This window comes from Ambystoma mexicanum, chromosome 3p, assembly GCF_040938575.1.
Source record: "Ambystoma mexicanum isolate Mex_15411 chromosome 3p, UKY_AmexF1_1, whole genome shotgun sequence".
NCBI lineage: Eukaryota > Metazoa > Chordata > Amphibia > Caudata > Ambystomatidae > Ambystoma > Ambystoma mexicanum.
Genome location: NC_090925.1, coordinates 530,591,013 through 530,609,544, shown reverse-complemented (window position 1 = coordinate 530,609,544; position 18,532 = coordinate 530,591,013). Strand labels below are relative to the sequence as shown.

Sequence of the window (18,532 nt, the reverse complement as noted above, 5' to 3'; positions counted from 1 at the left end):
AGCCCCCTCCTGGGCATGTGCATTTATAATAGAGCCTTCCTCAGGGCGAGAACATGAAGAAAAGGGGAAGTCAAACTTGTCCCTGTGTGAAGGCAGACAAAGAGAGGAGGAGTATCACAAAACAGGTTCAATTTTTAAGGAATGTTTTCATCTTATGTGGCATAGGTCCAAATCCAAAGAGAGTTATTTACTTAATAATTTTGCAACAGTAATTAAAAACCCTAGTGGGAGCATGGTCCTTACCCTGATTCTGGGCATGGACTGGGTCAGGAAAAACCACTTGGGCTGGGATTGCGGTCTTCCACTAGTAAAGGGGACACAGCTCGGAACACGAGGACTCCAGGGTGCAACCATCCGCTATTATGTTGGCAATTTGCCTGTGGCGGAAAGAGGCAACAATGAAAACCAATGGGTCTGTCTTTCTCGCAGCTCATAAGTGCCAAAATTCAAATGTTGAACAGAGATAAATGAACGTGTTTTCACATACCTCTTATGAGTACAAATCGTGTCTAAGTGACTCTTGCTCCACGTGAAGGGCGTACATTTTAATTGTAGTTGAGGTGATGCACAAACTAAAAGAGCCCAAAACACAAAAAAGGAAGGAGGCAGAGTCAGTCATACTAGCGTTATAGTAAGATTGTGTTTTTTCTGTGTGTTAAAGACCTCACAAGCGAGGACTTGGTACGGGTTTCTGGCAGAAAGAGGAGTTAAAAAATAGCGCGGGGAGGGAAGGCGGTCCATTTTGTACCTTAGTTTGAATTTGTTCATGGAGTATTCCGTAGCAGTGAAAACGCTTTCGCTGTCGCCGCGAGTGCACGCTTAGCGAACTGTCTCAGCTGGCTGAATGCTGAGTCATGACTGACGAGCAGGCAGTTCCGCCGTTACTGCAGCGGGTGTGGCTCATAGAACAGGAGCTTGATTGGCTAAAGCTGATCCTGGAACACCCTTCTTGATAGGTGGAGAAGAGGCGCAATGCAATAGGCAAGCTAGGGCTGTCTGTCAAGCAGTGCTTTGGGGGTGTGTCCCTCCAGCATCGACGCTTGAGCGGTAACCAAAGGAGGAACGCGATCATCTACCACCCATCTTGATGGGTGGAGTAAAGGCACCAAGCAATAAGTGCTTTGGGGCTGTCAGGCAGTCAATCTTGTGGGGATGTATCCCTCTGGTATTCATGCTCAATTAGCAGCTTAAAGTGAGAACGTGATGTGCTGTCACAGAAAATGCAGATGTCTGTGATGAAGCCCGGGATTGAGCGTAATCTACGTCTGCAAAGTTGGGCATCAAACCGCATGACTATGAGTCATAGGGAGTCATATGAATTGTTAAAGCCGAACATGGCGTTCATTCGCAATAAAATTAAAACATATATTGAGAGATTGCTTCTTGACCGGCAACAGAAAATGTAGCCAGAAAACATGAACCCAGGGCACTAGTCCCTCTTCTATTTGTCAAAGAAGGGGGGCCGGATACTTTAAAGGGTCCAGGGTGTGCTTAAGGGGGCCAGTCAGAAAGGCACAAGCACCATTTAAGACATGCAACTGTCCCTGACCTTAAGTTGGGAGAGGGGTGCTCATTCGTGACGCTTTAGATTAAAGGGACATATTCTTCATTTAAACCATTCTCGTGACTGGACAGTCTATGGATCCACCTTGCTTCTTTATGTTCTACGTGATATGTTGGCAGATCCCTTGACTACATCCAAGACCCACCACTTTATATCATTGGGGGTGTGGTGTTTTTCTAAAAAGTGGTTCACAAGGGGTGCAGATATGTTTTTGCATCTAATGCGGGAACAATGCTCAGAGATTCTGGTGTTCACCGATCTGCTTGTATGGCCTACATACCTGAGGCCGCAGGGGCATTCGATGCAATAGATAGCTTGTTTTGTCTTGCAGTTTGTCATGAAGTTAAGATGCCAGGTCTTAGATCCAATGTTAAAGTTTTTGATTTTACAAGTGAATTTGCACACTGAGCACAAACCACACGGGAAGTGTCCGATGGTCATTCTGAGGTCCCAGAGTCCTGTTCTGGGTGCTGGTTTTTTTAATTTCGAGAGTTTTCACAGATGTTTTTTGCCCTTTTAAAAGCAAATCGTAGCATTGGGAAGTCTGGCAAACTTAGTCTTACAATGGGCCAGTATTTGTGAATTCATTTCTTAATCCGAAAGGTGTGGGGACCGTGTGTAATCACACAAGTTATTTTGTCAGAGTCAGGGTGTTTCCGAGTGGTGTTATTGGATAGAAGAGTGTCCCTGTCTGTGAATCTAGCTGGTTTCTTTGAGTTGGAAATCAGCTTAATGGTAAAAGTCTGCTAGATTGGTACAGTTCCTCCTTATTCTGAGGAACTGGCCGTATGGTAAGTTTTCACGCAGGTGGCGTGGGTGTTTGCTTGAGAAGTGCAGGAGGGTGTTCCGTGCAGTAGTCTTCGGATACACACTGCATTTCAAGATGCCATCTTCGTGCCTGATTTTAAGATCTGGGAAGCAGATTTCCTGGTTGCTGTTTTCCATGCTAAACTGGATGTTGTTGTCAACATTGTTAAGCCAGTTTAGGAAAAGATTGAGTTCTGATTCAGGGCCATTCCAAATGAAAACGATATCATAAATATATCGTTTCCAGTGTGAAATGCAGGATTGGTAGGGGTTCTTATCACATAAAATGTGGTTTGTCTTGAAATTAGACATGAACAATATTGCAAGACAAGGGGCAAATGTAGCGCCCATCGCTGTTCCTTTGGTCTGCATATAGAATTACCCGTCAAATTCAAAGATGTTTTTGCATAAAGCTAGAGTCATGAGTTCCAGAATGAAATTGTGTGGTACTCTGCGTTGTTGATCATGATAAGTGAGTGTTTGATGTATACATTCAATGGCCTGATCTTGGGGAATACTTGTATACAGGGATTTAATGTCTATTGTCACCAGTCTATGTGTTTGAGGGTCAAAGGGAAGTTTTTCAAAAACTTGAATAGTGTGTATGGTGTCACGTATGCAGGTTGCTGTTTCAATGCTTAAAGGTTTTAGGAAGACATCAATGAATTTGCACACTGGTTCCAAAACTAAAAGAGCCCAAAACACAAAAAAGGAAGGAGGCAGAGTCAGTGATACTAGCGTATAGTAAGATTGCGTTTTTTCTGTGTGTTAAAGACCTCAGAAGCGAGGATTTAGTACAGGTTTCTGTAAGTGCGTTGGGGCTGTCAGGCAGCCAATGTTGTGGGAATGTATCCCTCTGGTATTCATGCTCAATTAGCAGCTTAAAGTGAGAATGTGATGAGCTGTCACAGCGGATGCAGATGTCTGTGATGAAGCCCGGTATTGAGCGTAATCTGCGTCTGCAAAGTTGGGCATCAAACCGCGTGACTATCACTCATAGGGAGTCATATGAATTGTTAAAGCCGAACATGGCGTTCATTCGCAATAAAATGAACTTAACAGGTGATCCGGAGCGGGTGGGGTTACCCCCACCCATGAGTGATCGCCGCACCAGTGAGCCCCGTCGGATGACCCGGACATGAGTATGGGAGCTACCCGGTGATCCAGAGCAGCCCCCACAACACCAGGTAACACAGATTTCTTTTCGGCCGCTCCGAGCAGAGGGCATGCTCGACCCTTCATCATGAGAGTTCGGCCAAATGCCAGTTCAACGGCGCTCCACTCGCACCACGGCTAGCGTTCTTTATTTTTGTTTTGATTGATTGGTCCCCCATGCGACATCATGTGCCGGAGATACTTTATTTTATGCATTTTCTTTCCTTTATTTTCTTCCCCTGCAGGGAGTTACAGGTGGCATGTCATTAATGAGCGATTTTTTAAGTAAACCGTTGCAGGAACCATCTGGTTGCGTGGCTTGTGAGGATGGTATTTTGGAAATTCATGGTACAGATATGTGTTATGGACGCAGAGCATGTCCATTTAGCTGGAGTTATGAGGTGTGTATCCTCTGATGGAGATGTCTATGGATTAGTAATCCCTGAGGATTGAATGTCAAGATAGAGTGAGCCTAATCAAAATTGACTATGTTTTAGAGATAGTGGGACTTGTAGTTTCCATTAGCTGTATATCAAGCTTGTAAGAAATGGCAACTCTCGCACCCCAATTTTAGAGGCGTGAATAACAAAAGATTTTATAGTTAAGGGGCAGCATATCGGAAATCACAGGTGCTCATTTTTACTGATAGCCTGATTTCAGTTACAAATAGAACACCAAAATCATTATCTAAAAGAAATAGTTAATAAGAAATTGGTTATTGATGGCCAAAGTGCCATTTTAAAGCATACGTTTTAAACATAGTGTTCAGCAGTAAAGTTGAACCTATTTGCATTGAGTGGAGGTGCAGCAGCAGCAGTTGGAGAGCAGTGTCCTGGGGCTAGCACAGTCTTTCACAGCATCACAAGTAATAAGATACAGAGGGAAGACACCAGAGAAGAGCAAGTGTCAGAACACTTAGAAGAAAGACCATGAACAAATGTGCTTTCACATGAGAAAGGCTCTGCATTTTGTCAGAGTAAATTACTGTTTAGGTTGTTCTCATCAAAAGTATCAAAGAAATATTCCTATTGTTCCTGGGCACAAAGTGTGTTTCTCTCTGACAGTTCAAAATAGGTATTTCACCAGTGCTTGCAGCATACAACAGTCCTCCTTCTGTCTTCACAATCCTGGTCAGTGCTGCTTAGCGTGTCATCCATCAAGCGGCCAAGTGGGAGAGATTAGCCAACCCGTGACTGCTTTACTGGCACTAAAATGTCCATACTAAAATTGCTGAAGGATATTACACAGGACAAATCAAACTATCTAATCAAGCTATTTGGTCTGTTGGATTTGTGGAATTTACTTCCTCCTACAATGTCAATGTTTAAGAACAGAGCTTGTCAAGTAGGCATTATCTTCATTATGTATCTGTCCCTGCCATAGACCAGACTATGTTGCATGAATGTATCAATCAAACCCACTCTGAGGGGTGTACAGGACCAGTAACTGCCCATTAGCACTAGCCTAGGTAGGCCCGTGTGAAGCGTGTACCTCGGCGAGGACTGAGAGACGTTAACGGCCCTGTATGGCCCTGTATGGCCACACTGAGCAGAGGTGATTGCTATTCACAACCCAGGGTTTGTCTGGGATGCACATATTTTTTTTTACTGGAGATAGGCTGCTGTAGTGGGTCTTCCGACTGCCATTCCTCCTCTCCTCGATATTATTTCCTCTATCATGGATTAAAAGCATTGCACAAATGGTAGTATGCCTCAGAAAAAAAATGCTCACAAAAAAAATCAAATAAGAGAGATGAAAGATATTTTTTACTGTGATATTGACAGACACTCTCAACCAGGCTCATTGCCCCAAGAGTTCTAAAAAATAAAAACAGTGGTCAACAAACCACAAAATTTAAGGGCAAACGAAGCCAATGTAAAGGGTAAATAATGCTGAATTTCTCACAACTCAGCCTTTCATCCGATAAATGAGTGCCAATCCAGAATGTTACTTGGCACACTTTTGGAGAACACAGTGAACTGGAGGCTTCCAGCCCTTTAAGATGAATAGCGGTACCCCTGAGATAGATGGGGATGCAGACTTTAATCAAACATCAATAATCAAGATAACACAAATAGTTTGGCAAATGCTTGTCTGTTTTAATGCAAGTATCTAAAACAGGGAGTACAACGACATCAGCAATCGCTTAATACTCTGACTCAAACTACTTCATTAAAAGTTGGGTTCTTAAACCCATAATTAGTCATTGAACTGCGTCATTACCAACGTCATCCCACGTGGCAAACTACAGAAACTTATTGGGAAGCAGGATTGGTTCTAAGTGAATAACTAAGCATAGGTTCTATATCTGAATACAGTAAAGCAGAGAGGTAATAGGATAGTTAACATCGGTTTGGGAAACTGAGCCCTTCCTTCAAAATGGCCACTATGAACGTCACTAAATGTATGACATCCCATTGGCTACACAAACTATGGGACACCCAACTACGTGGTGCCCTACAATTGGTTGGCTGTTAACCCCCGTCAGTAGTTTTCCACCTACATGAGCAGCACGCAGACCGAACAACCAGGTGCGAATGAGCTTGTCTTGATACCAGCTTCCCACAAATTAAAAATGTGATCCATCATCAGCTCGATGGTCCAGTATCAATTAGTACTTTGAAGTTGGCCTTGAGTCTGTACTGTTCTGTTTAAGGAGTATGGGTACTATCCGGCTTCCGTGCGTAGGTGTGATCTTCTCGTTTGTCCAACTTTCTTCCATCAGTGACTGGACACCATGAAATTAAGCCTTTCTGTGTATTTGATTCTATTTTTGAGAGTTTTCTGACAGGTTTTGTTTTCACTTGACCTCTCTGAATAGGAGCTTCTGTTGTTTCACGTTAATTGTATCTAATGTCAGCCAACTCCTAGTTTGATAAGACCTTGGCTTAATGGCTCAGGGAATGCTTTAGCTGAAATGCATTCTGTTTAATTCAATTGCTTTTTGTAACTGCGACACTAAACTGAGGCCTTCTTGCGTTGTTCAGTACTGCTTTATACGTAGTGGAAACATTCATTCTTTACTTATGCCATATGTATCTATGAGGTATATATGTATATTTTGGCGCTTGCCGCAGTCTAATCTATTAAGCATGTGGGTAGCTTCATGATTGCTTTGCTGCTTGCGTTTCATTGCATCTGTACACGTTTAAACTAACTAAGTTTCTTCATCAGGTTTGTGGCATAAGTTTCTACATCTTGATCCCAAGATGTCACTTATCCTTGGTATTTCTCTGTTCTTTATAAATCGTCTGCCTCTCTGGTCTGGTTATCTTTCTATATGGATGTCGATTAAGCTTTGTATGACGTCATCATTCATCCTGGTCCTTCATTTATTTTGTTTCATCAGGAATCTCACTCAAATGGCCATCATATTGTCTTGGATGCAAGTATGGTTTCCTCAATGGGTACTTTACCTCCCATATTCTCTTAGGTATAGGTATTCTTGTGGGTGTTACACATAGTCTGCTCTCTTCTCTTTGCTGGTTTAACTGTTCAGTATACGTCACGTACTTTGATTCATAAGTCTCAGGTAATATAGGCAGGGCAGTTGGAGTGGGGGTACTTGGCTCCTCCTCTACAACAGGAGCTGCACAAACCCAATACACTAGCATCCACTGAACAAGAGTTCAACTAAGTAAACAAAGGAGGGACAGGATCCAGACAAAGGATGCAGAGCCTAGAACAGGAGGAGGTGGAATTAATAATTAATGACATGTCTAATTCGGACAACATAGGGCCAATCTTGCTGTTTGGGCAGAATGACCAACATTGTCATTAAACTTGATGGTGTGCTTTGGTGAGGCGATAGTAGGAGGTGTACAAAGACGATTGAAGACCTGCATGCACATGTCAATGATACAAGGGAAGGGACACTTGTGAACCAAAACCTGACCCCAGCAAAGAAGGCAGTTGCCATAGAGGGACCCGACACAGCAGCAACATCCTTGAACCCACATGTGTGCCAATGCATGGGCATCTGAAAGACAAGGAGCAGACTCCTGCTCAGCATTAAAGTAGCCCAAATGTATGCCCACCAGATAACATTCTTCCCATCATGGAATGCACCGAAGGGCCCCTGTCTAACTCTGCCTGTACCCCAACCAGACCACACACTGTATAAAGAAGTCACTGATAACAGAATATATTCATGTACATCATGTGGTGAAACATTAGTGCAAAAGCATGCAACTGCAAATGTATGTCAACTTCCATATTGCAAATACAAGACTTTAATGTGTGCTCTCCATTTACACAAGAGCAATGTTGGTTGTGTAGGGTATAGGGAATAGAGACAGGGTAAGTCTATCCCGAAGGACACTCATGCCTTGTGCACTTACTGCCATAGGCCTGTGTTGACTTGGAAATTACAGCAATGGACACAGCACAGTAACATTCCTTAAGCAAGACACAGTGGCACCTGATCACCCAGACATGCTGGCACTGAAAGGCAATTAGCACACCAAACTGGAGGACGTGGAACAATTGCTCACACAGGTTGAAGCTTTCACTGTACGCGTCGGTGAGCCTGATCTACAGCTCTTGGCACGGGATGACATCCACCCATGCCTCAGAAGATCCACAACCCAATGCATGGGCACAGAATACTGGCACACCCCACACCCTGGTGTGCCAGAAGGTCACATGCAAACCAACCTCATGCAGACACATACCTTTCCTAGGAAGATAATATGCACAAACCTCAGCCGAGAGCATACATGTAACTAACCCACCATGCACAGTACTCTTTTGGAGGGACTGCTAAACCTTTTCAAAGGAGTCTCAGACAGTGGGCGAGTGGCAAGCCATGTGCAGGGAGTAGCCTGCAAGCAGCCCAGTCTTTAAATGTGAAAACATGCTAAGAGTTTGGCTACTGCCAATTGGATTGCTGCTGCCGTAGAGGGGTACATGGCAGCAATGGTGACAGGGTCAACCAGATACAAAGGATCCAGCATCTCATCACCAGACCTGCAATCCCCATCCTCAGCCACACAGCTCAGCATACCACCAGTCAAGCCACCAAGTGGACATGGGCTAGCAGGGAGGTCGGAAGCTTGTAATACAGCAAGGTCCGCGCGCATTATTGTTCCTGTTATGTTTTGTGTGCCATTATTGTATTCAGCACGTTTTGCTTTGCTAATGAGTCATGTTGGGAATGTTTATACTTTTACAAGTGGAAAAGCTCATTCATGACTGATGTCAAATCTAATGCATATGTACGCCGTGTTTCTTTCATCTGATGGTTAACATGCCTCCACATTGTGGTATTATCGAGAAATTCAAAGGATTTACAATGGACAGTACATTCACTGATGATGATGATGATGATGATAGAAGATGTCTGTGTTTGGATGCACCTACATAGAAGGTTGCAAATCACATACAGTCATTGGCCGATGGCATGTCCTCTGTCTCTTCATACAGGAACAAGGAGCAAAGCCCGGGGGCCTGTACAGCACAGATGCTGCCCCAGGTGTTATATCTCACTACCAGGTCATCTTCTAAGATGCCTGCTGCATTCCTCTATTCAGCAACTGCTTTATATTAGACAACTGTCCAACATCATGTGGTTGCTGGACAGAGGAATGCATAGTAGCCACATATCAGGGCAGGTCTCAATCTGCACACTGTGACTGATAGCCAAGTTATGTAGTATGCACTGCACACTATTATGGTGCACACAGTCAGTGGTTTGTACAGTTGCTCTTTCCCCGAATGCTCAAGTCATCTGAAGTGTGATTTCAGTTGGTCGAGTGCTCACTCAATTGGATTTCTAGTGCAGATGTTTGCTGTTTTGTACCTTTGCTTAGCACTGGTCATTGCGCTCCTAAAAAGGTGAGAATGTGCATTATCAGGGGTTACGTCTTGTCTCCTGCTCATGAGAAAGGCATCATGTAAGGTGTTGCAACTGAGGTCAGGATGGATGAGTTTAGGTGATGGTGTAGGACCTGTCAAGCTACTAGATCTTCCATATTTGTCCTGCTTCAAACTGTCATGCAATTGGAGCATGCTGACATTTGTAGCTGTCAATTGAAGATCCTGAAAAGTCGCCTTTTACATTCTAGATGATCCCTGTTGGTAAAAGGGCCCAATAGGTACAATCTATGGGACATCACAGCGAAGCGATCCCAGCAATGTCATAAAATGCCCTCAAAATGCCTGCACTAGTCTGTGCATAATGGCATATGAATACGTGTTTCCTGGCAGATGATACAAACACATTGAGGACCTGGTGCAACACCATTGATTGTTACGTCAGGGAGATCCCCCTTGTCATTCCAATGGACTTCTAAAAAGGAACAGTGCTGAAGACAGGTGTTCTGTATCCGGTGCAGCGGCTTCGCCAGTCAAAGAGAGAAAGGATTACACACGTGCTGCGTCACTGTGGTGTAGAGGTAATCACAATTATCTAATAGGACCGTGTCCACAAAGGGTGTGAGTGCTGTATATCCCATGCTGCATATGCTCGAGGAAAGAATGTATTTGCGTTAGGCGTGTCAGTCGTCATGGAGGCTTATTGGACCCTGTCGTTGCCCGGCAATGCGTACCACCGCTCTTGGTGAAACCGTTTTGTGAGAGGAACGAGATCGATGCTGCGAGTGCTGCAGACCTTCCACCATAACAGGAAGGAGAATAATGGGAACTATAAAAGAGTTAGAAGCCAAGTATTTGTGTGCATGAAGGGCTGGGTAAGAGACCCATGGCAGCAGCAGATTGAGTAGTGATATTAAAAAAGGTCACAGTTGCATAGTGACAGTGTGAACCTGATTGGTGCAAGGATATATGCAAGGACAAGTAAGGGACAAATGAAGATATTGCTAATTTCCTCCAGGTGCAAGCACCATAACCATGCAGGGTGTGCCAGGCCCACCTGTTTTTATGGCATCATCAGGGCCAACCAAGATCAAGTGGGGCAATGGAAAAAGGGTTTATGCACTATATCAGGGCTGCTTGTGGACATACCTTTTTAGTATTCAAAGGTCAACAGATATTTGAAACCCTGCCGGAATTTGGGGACTTGGAAGAGATTGCGACTTTGAATGACATGGACATTGCCATGTTGAAGTTGGATGCCCATTTTAACACAAAGACTAGCACAATGCTAGGGCTCTATAATTTCGGAGTTTGTTCACAGGCGAGCAGTGAGAGTGTGGAAGAATACATCAAAGCTCTGCAACATTTGGAATTGACGTGCAAGTTTGGCAACACTTTGGCGGAGCACATTAGATATCATTTCATGGTTCATTGTAGCAATAATCGGATTAGGGAAAAGCTTTGGCTAAATGATGATCCCACTTTAGAGGAAGTAATAAGCATAGCCAAGAGAGTGGGACATTCGATGCCATGTGTGTTAAAACTAACACAATCTGAATAAAAGAAATGGTGACTAAAGTGCACATGGTTCTTGTCGAAAAGAAGGGGAAGAAGAAGATTAAATGGGCTAAATTATGTGTCAAAAGGCGACGTGAAGGGTGAACTACTGGGGCCAAAACGCACCAGAGTGGAAGAGTGTTTATGTTTTAGATGTCCTAGTAAGACACATCTTGTAAGAACTTTCAAGGGGGGTCTTTTAAGAAAAAGCTGTTTTATGTGTCAGGGGAGGGGTGTGAGGAATCATCAGAAGGAGATGAGGACTAAAACATTGATTTGATCACAGTTAACATGGCGGGAGTACAGGACCATGAAGAGTATGTGAGTCCAGAGGCCGACATCTGGGTAAATGGGAGAAAGCTACTTCTGATGGCAGATTCAGGCACAAAAATATGTCGAGAAGGGTGTTTGAGGAGGAGTTGTGTGGAAACGTCAGGATGCTAATCCCACCCGATGTCAGGACGGGTGGTTATAACATGGCCATAAATGAGTTGTTATTTTATTTTGTCACAGGGATGGAATTTAAGGGTAAAAGAGTTGAAGGAAGGGGTTATGTTAGCAAGAAGGGTGCAACGTTATTGGGGTGGAGAAAACAAAGTACATTGAATATATGTTTAGATCCAAACACAAGTGAACAGGTTCTGCAAATGGAATCCCAAAATGTCATCACAGAGCCATGCATATGGTCGGATCACTATCTAGTTACTTTGAATTACAACTTAACACTCCAACCATACAATTTGAGAACCCTCACATTAAGGTTTGGAGTAGAAATTTCAAAAACCTAGGCCCTGAGATATTAAAACCATGCTTACAGAGGATATCAGAGTCTTTTCTTGAAAATGATGACTGTAATAGCATGCTATTGAAGTATAATAAATGTATGCAGGCATTGGTGGACGAGAATGCCCCACTGAAGTTGAAATCGGTGAGAATAAAACTCTAATCATCGCAAGTGGTACAGTGCAGATTAAAATAAACTCAAACAGGATAAACGAGCCAAAGAAAGAAAATGGCGTCAGAATCCAACCCGGGAAAATAAAAATAATTGGAAATGCTCTAACGCAAAGTTATAGGAAAGGAGTTAGAGAAGTGAAAAAAAAATATTATAATAAAGAAATAGAGACAGCTTCGAATACCTCTAGCAAAGTTTTTGAGATACTCAAAGGGATTGAAAAACCTAAGGCGCTCTCACCCCACCCATATACCCACCAAAAAAGACTGTGTTAAGGTTCAAGAAGCTTTCGCAGCTAAAATTCAGAAAGCCAGAAACAATATTATCATGGCTAAAACAGGTGGAGACAATCCAGTTCTCCCAGTAGAAACCCCTGAATTGGTAGAAATAGAGAGTTTCAGTTTCACACTTATCTCAGAGGAAGTTCTATGTCAGGTAATGGCCAAAATGAAACCTACCTCATGTGCAGAAAATATTCTGCCCACAGAAATTATACTGGAGCACAAAGAATTTTTCTCTCCAGTCCTGACTAGGATGGTTAATGCATCCTTTATGGAAGGTGTTGTGCCCAAGGAGATTAAGGAGGTAATGATTACACCGTTAGTTAAAAAAGCGTGGCTGAATCCTAAAGATCCCAGCAACCTATGTCCCATTACCAACTCGAATTTCATTCTGAAAATTCTTGATAAAATTGCGACAAACCAATTGCAAAAACATGTAGAAACCCTGAAGTTACTGCATGAACAATAATCTGGTTTTTGGGCCTCACATAGCACCAAGTCGGCCATGCTGGATCTCCAGACTCACATGCTAGATCTGGTAGAGAAGGGTAACACAGGGATTCGCATGCTGCTGGACCTCAGCGCCGCATTTAATCTGGTGGACCACCAGCTTCTTCAAACAGCGCTGCATAAAATAGCAGGATGCTCCCCAAAGGCCTTGGCCTGGCTGTCATCAATTTTGAAGGACCAGAGTACACTTGGGTGACACATATTCTCAGGCCACCCCTATTTCTTTGGAGTCCCTCAGGGAGCAAGCTTGTCCCCTTATTGTTTAATATTTACATGAGAAGTCTCTGTGAGCTCCTAGAACACATCAGCGTATTTTTCACAAATTACGCCAATGATACACAGCTCATCTTTGAACTCAAGGGTGGCCATACTATTGACAGTGCAAAAATAGCAGAGGATTACCATATTATAGACAACTGGATGCAACACCACTGGATGTGTTTAAATAATACAAAGACCGAATCGATGATTTTCGGTACACGACAGGCCAGATCCAAGTTGGGAGTAGAATATAAGGCCTTCACTATCAAAGAGGCTATCATCCCGGTAATGCCTTATGTTAAAACACTCAGGATGATGGTCCAGGCATCAGTGGGCTCCGAAGCACAGGTTAATTACCTGCATAAAAATAATGCCTATTATCTGCGCCTGCTGAGAGCTATAAAACCTTACATTAATGAAGCAAATACAGGGACCATTGCGAGAGCAACCATATCGTCACATCTAGACTACAGCAATGCCCTATTACTTGGAGCCACCAAGAAGTGGAAAAGTGTCAAATAATGGTAAACGATGCAGTTCGCATAATCAAGGGTATTAAGAGTAAAGATCATGTATCAAAGGGGAGAAGAGCATTACACTGGCTCAGAGTGGAAGACAGAATTAACTTCAAGGCTATGAGGATAATTCATAGGTGTCTATATGGAGAGGCTTCAAGCTACTCAAAAGACAATTCTCATTTTACACACCTCGGAGATGTCTAAGATCAGCAGACAGGGGTACACTGAACATACCCAGTGCAAACCGAGCGCAGGTCAAGGTCGAGGGAAATCTTTTCCGATAAAGGCAGCACAATATTGGAACAAATTGCCAATGGCCCTACAACAAGAGGAGAACTATCAGAGTTTCAGGAAATCGCTAAAATGTTTTTTGTTTCAATAATACTGGGCAGCCCTGCTATTATCTGGCTGAGTCTTACTGTTAACTGAGATAACATTTGTGTTGTGAATTTATTTCTTTTTGGTTCCCCGCGCCCTGATGCCTGCGGGCTTTCAGCGCGTTAGAAGCATGTACATAACATAACTTATAACATAACATCTGGTATACTCTCCTGCCAGGACTTTATATATGAAACACTTATCTTGCCTTCCCCTTGTATATTCTCCTGCCAGGACGTTACTACACAAACCTGCTTTTCCAGGTAGGACTTTATTGATCGGCTTATAGTTTGTTTAACAAATACTTTAACTCGATTAATGGCATCCCATGTGCTTTCTCTCTGCATTTTCATGAGGCAGTATCATTTATGATACTATCTGGCTTCCCCCTTATGTATATAATGTTCCTCATTAGTCACAAGCTTCCCCTCACTTTCATTACTTTCCTTTTGATTTGCTTCTAAGTAACGGCATTGCTGCGCCGGCAACCCAGTAACGCTTTTACTTTACCTGAGGTTATCGTTGGCCTTTGGCCCTGCTTCACCTTCGTCTGCTTTGCTGCATTGGCTCGGTGTGCACCCGGTTAAGCACAGCCTTGCTACTGTTCCTGTTTCTTCGGTATGCAGTTCCCGCAGCATTTCCCTTCCTCGCGGTAAACCGCTGGCACCTCCTTCTCTTCTCTCCAAAGTCGGGTCGGCCTCCCTGCTGTCTGTGGCAGCGCATCTTCCTTCCACATGGTTTTCAGCTGCATTCTCGACTTGCAGGCAGACCCGCGTCTGAAGCTTTCTCGTTTCTTCTCCTTATCTTGACTCTCCGTCCCTTCACCAGTGTCAGCTGGTTTCGGCTTGTATTTAAACTTCCCAGTGCAATGAACTCCTTCCCAATAACTAGACCATTGCTTTTGATACTTGATCTTAGAAGTCTTCATTGCTCCTCGGTTCTTCTTCATGCAAGTGGCCATGGTCCCACCTTTTCAATCACATTGAGGGAGTAACTGCTGAATTTCATTAGAAGTCATCTTTATTACTCCTGGTCTTTTCCTTGGGTCAGTGGCTGTGGATTTTCCTGTTGAATGATATTTAGGAAGTGAACACTGAACTACACTGAAAGTAATCTTTACTGCTCCTGATCACTTCCTCATCTCAATAGTTTGTATGTGGTCCCTATTGGGATCTTGGAGGGAAACTTAGTGGATCTCCTAAAATGTTGGGGAGCGATATGACAATATGCCATTTAAGTCTGGGGAATCGAGGGGACATCCCTGGAAGGGAAGGGGGTATGTGGTTTCCTCCAACCATGTCCCATCATTTCCCCAAAGTGTACTCCCCCCCCCAGGTTGTCCACCCTCATATAGCTGCACCCTGGGTCAGGTTCAGGTAGCAGCTACTGTCCCCTGGCCACATAAGTAGGTATGGTATTAGACATCATTGAGAAAAGACGGATGACTTTGAGGAAGGAAAAGTGTGTATTCCATACAGAATTGATCGAGTATTTGGGGCATGAGATTTTGGCGAAAGGCTTGAGGCCCAAGAAAGAGTTAGTTGTCAGCAATAGCTAGAGACAATCACCAAAAACTAAAGGGAAGTTGCAGTCATTTCATAGAAATTATTGAGTTCTATCAAAAATGTGTTAATTTTGCAGACAAGGTGTGAGAAATTAGGAATTTGATGTGGAATCAAAGGGGTGAACAGGAGTTTCAAGAGATAAAGGAAGAGATTGATATGCCAACGATGCTAAAACAATTTGATACAAAAAAATAGTGATCACAGTAGATGCTCGTGATGTAGGCATTTAAGCAGTTCTCAGTTTTGTGAAAAGGGGGATAAATGTCAATAGCACATGCCACAAAAGTATTACTTGTGCCTGAGAAATGGTATTTGGTGTTGGAAAAGGAGTCTTTAGCTTGTCCTTGGCTGTGGCAAAATTTCGGAATTTGTTTCTGGGGAGCAGAAATCTGTGGATTGAATCATAAACCGTTAAAGGCTATATTTGAGTCAAAGGGCTTGGATCAGGTGTCCAGACAGATGGCCACTCGGGTTGTGAGGATACCATGTCATTTGTTTGCAATGGAAATTATTCTGGGGAGTTCGAATATTTTAGCAGACCATTCATCTTGGCAAGGTGGGTGAGAAGAACAGGATAGGAAAGATGAATTATCCTAAATGGTGTTTGTTACGTAAGGTGGAATATGAAGAAGTGATGAGAGAAAATGGAATCATTGATCGGGCCACAAAATATGTGAAGTTGTCATGGCCGGAAAGATTTTAATTATAGGGAGAGAGGAGAGCATATTGGGATGTGAGAGAGATGTTAAGTGTAGAAGCAGAGTTGTTATGTAGGTGAGGGAGAGTGATGGTTCCCATGTCACAGAGGGAGAGGTTCGTAACTATGGGCCATGCAGGGAACGTATAAGTGACGAGGACTAAGAACGTGTTGACGGAAGATTATAGGTGGCAGCGGAGACTAGAGAATTGCTTTGAGTGCGAGAAGGCTGGTAAGCGTGTGATAGCTCATACACAACTGTTGGTTAAGGTGGAGATCCCAAAGGATGTTGTGTGGGAGGAGTTAGCTATGGATTTGTTGGGTCCATTGATGTTGTAGGGAGCCATGAAAAATGTATCATGGTGGTGAGGGATCTTGTGAAAGTGGGTGGAGTTTAAGGTGGGGAGTGAATCTAATGCAGCTGAAGCCACAGAATTTTTAGATGAGGTTTTCAAGAGGGAAGGTTATTTGGGAAGCATTTTAACTGATATTGGAAGTCAGTTTGTGGGAGGATTTTTTGGTGACTATGTAAAGAAATGTGGCATTACTCACAAAAGAACTGCTCTTTATCACACTGAGAGTTATGGGGTAGTTGAAAGAGTGAACAGAAGTATAATGGATGTAATAAGGAATTGCTGGTGTGTGTGGGAATAGGACAATGGAGGCACTGAGAAAGCTTAGTTATGCTCTTAGAATGCCAGAACATGTGGGGATGGGAGTAAGTCCCTTGGAGATGATGAGGGGAAGGAAAGGAAATACAAGGATATCACCAGCATCCTTTGGAAGGCTAAGAGATCCCCATTGTGTGGTGGCAGAGGTGAGAAGAACCGAGGACGAGAGAAAGGAAAATGGTTGAGGAGAGTACAGGAAAGGAAAGGCTGTAAGGCCAATGAGGTTCATGTGGGTGATTGAATGAGAATTAAGAAGGATGTGGTGAGAAGGAACGATGATACATTGTATAATGAACATGTGCAAATTGATACAATGATGATGGATGTGGTAAGAGTCAAAAGTGGGCATGTATGGAATTTGGGTGGTGTGAGAAATGGTGAATGAAGAAGGTTGGGGTGTTATATCTTGTGCTGGATGCTGGGAGCATGAAGCTAATGGTAGGAATGGAATATAGAGTTTGATGTTTATGTGTAAAGCAGACTCGTTCGAAGAATGTCAGTTGATCATTAGTGGCAGTCCTTAGCATGCTGGGGACTGCTACGCGAGAACCTGTCTACAAATAAAGAAGTGTGATGGTTAACTAACATGTCGAGTCTTCATTTCACCTCCTCCTGTATATCTTTGGCCTGCTAATTGTCCTTATCATCAAACATTGCAGAAACATGATGCCCACTCTATCTGCCATTTTGTTGTTTTTGGGTGCCTCATTACGCTGGCCTTTTTTGGGGGGACACTTGCTCCACTTTGTTATAGAAGGAAAAGTTGCAGGGAATGCTTTTGAGCAAAGCGTGTGTTCCTTGTCTAAGAATTCTTTACTTGGAGTATTTGTGCACACTTTGTGCACACTCCCCAATTGCATCCCTGCTTTCATTCATTCACCTGCTTTCCGCTTATTTTGCACATCTTCTTTTGTTAAATTTGTGCATCTCTGAGAAATGCAATTCTGACAATTGTGCTCATCTATTTTTGCCACATGTCATGCACTTTTATAGCTGATCACAGATTTGCACACATAATTGCTTTTGAGTATAATATTATTAGAAATACATCTGAATCAATATAACTGTTCCAAACAATATAGCAGTTAAAGGGAATCTAATTCTGGGCTGCTTTTTAATCTATTTGTGTGCGTTGATTTCAGGTTGCCACCGCTGAAGCCCAGGGAGAGCTCTACGGTACAATTCAACATCACCCCCTCCAGAAGTGGCACCAGGCAGCTGTTAGTCAGCCTCACATCCAAGAGCTTTTCCAGCATTAAAGGCTTCCTGAGGGTTGAGGTTGCAGAGGCTCAATAATGAACTGCGGCAGAACTTCGAACCTTCATTTGTACATCATTCCTTTTCTTACAGAATTAAACTAGTGTCCAATGCGGTTCTTTTTATTGCAATTAATTTCAAAACATGATTTATTTATTCATTTACTTATTTACAGGGAGGTACAATGCTCTTTTGATCACAAAAAGCAGTGAGCTTCTTAAAACGGGGTGAATTTGAGGGTCATTCTGACTAGTTTGTGTAGCAGAGTAAAAGGAACAGTTACCGGTCTCAATACATAAGTGGACATACATAGATTAATAATGACAACCCACATTTGACATTGTTAAGTGCAGTTAGGCAGTACGGCCAGCTGTGCTCGGGGTGTGACGATGATGGGTGAAGTGCTAGAGAGAAAGTGAGGGACAGAGGCAGGTTAAGCTAGAAGGCAGATGAGAGGTAGGTTAAGAGAGTGGCTCAGTGGTACGGAGGTAGGCTTTTAGTTTGGCTTTGAAACAATCCATGTGGACTGTTCCTTGGATGTC

General features: G+C 43.2%; 1 protein-coding gene across 2 annotated transcripts in view; it reads left to right on the top strand.

Annotated features, from left to right (window-relative positions):
• The window catches only part of LOC138580591 (protein-glutamine gamma-glutamyltransferase 6-like), a 282,038-nt gene extending 263,932 nt beyond the window's left edge, over positions 1–18,106 (top strand). For both annotated transcript variants that reach the window (XM_069651253.1, XM_069651254.1), the window contains one exon: positions 17,876–18,106. In XM_069651253.1, coding sequence (XP_069507354.1) covers positions 17,876–18,029 — 154 coding nt within the window. In that variant the 3' untranslated portion in view covers positions 18,030–18,106. The remainder of the gene's footprint in view (positions 1–17,875) is intronic.
• The last annotated feature ends 426 nt before the right edge of the window (positions 18,107–18,532 follow it).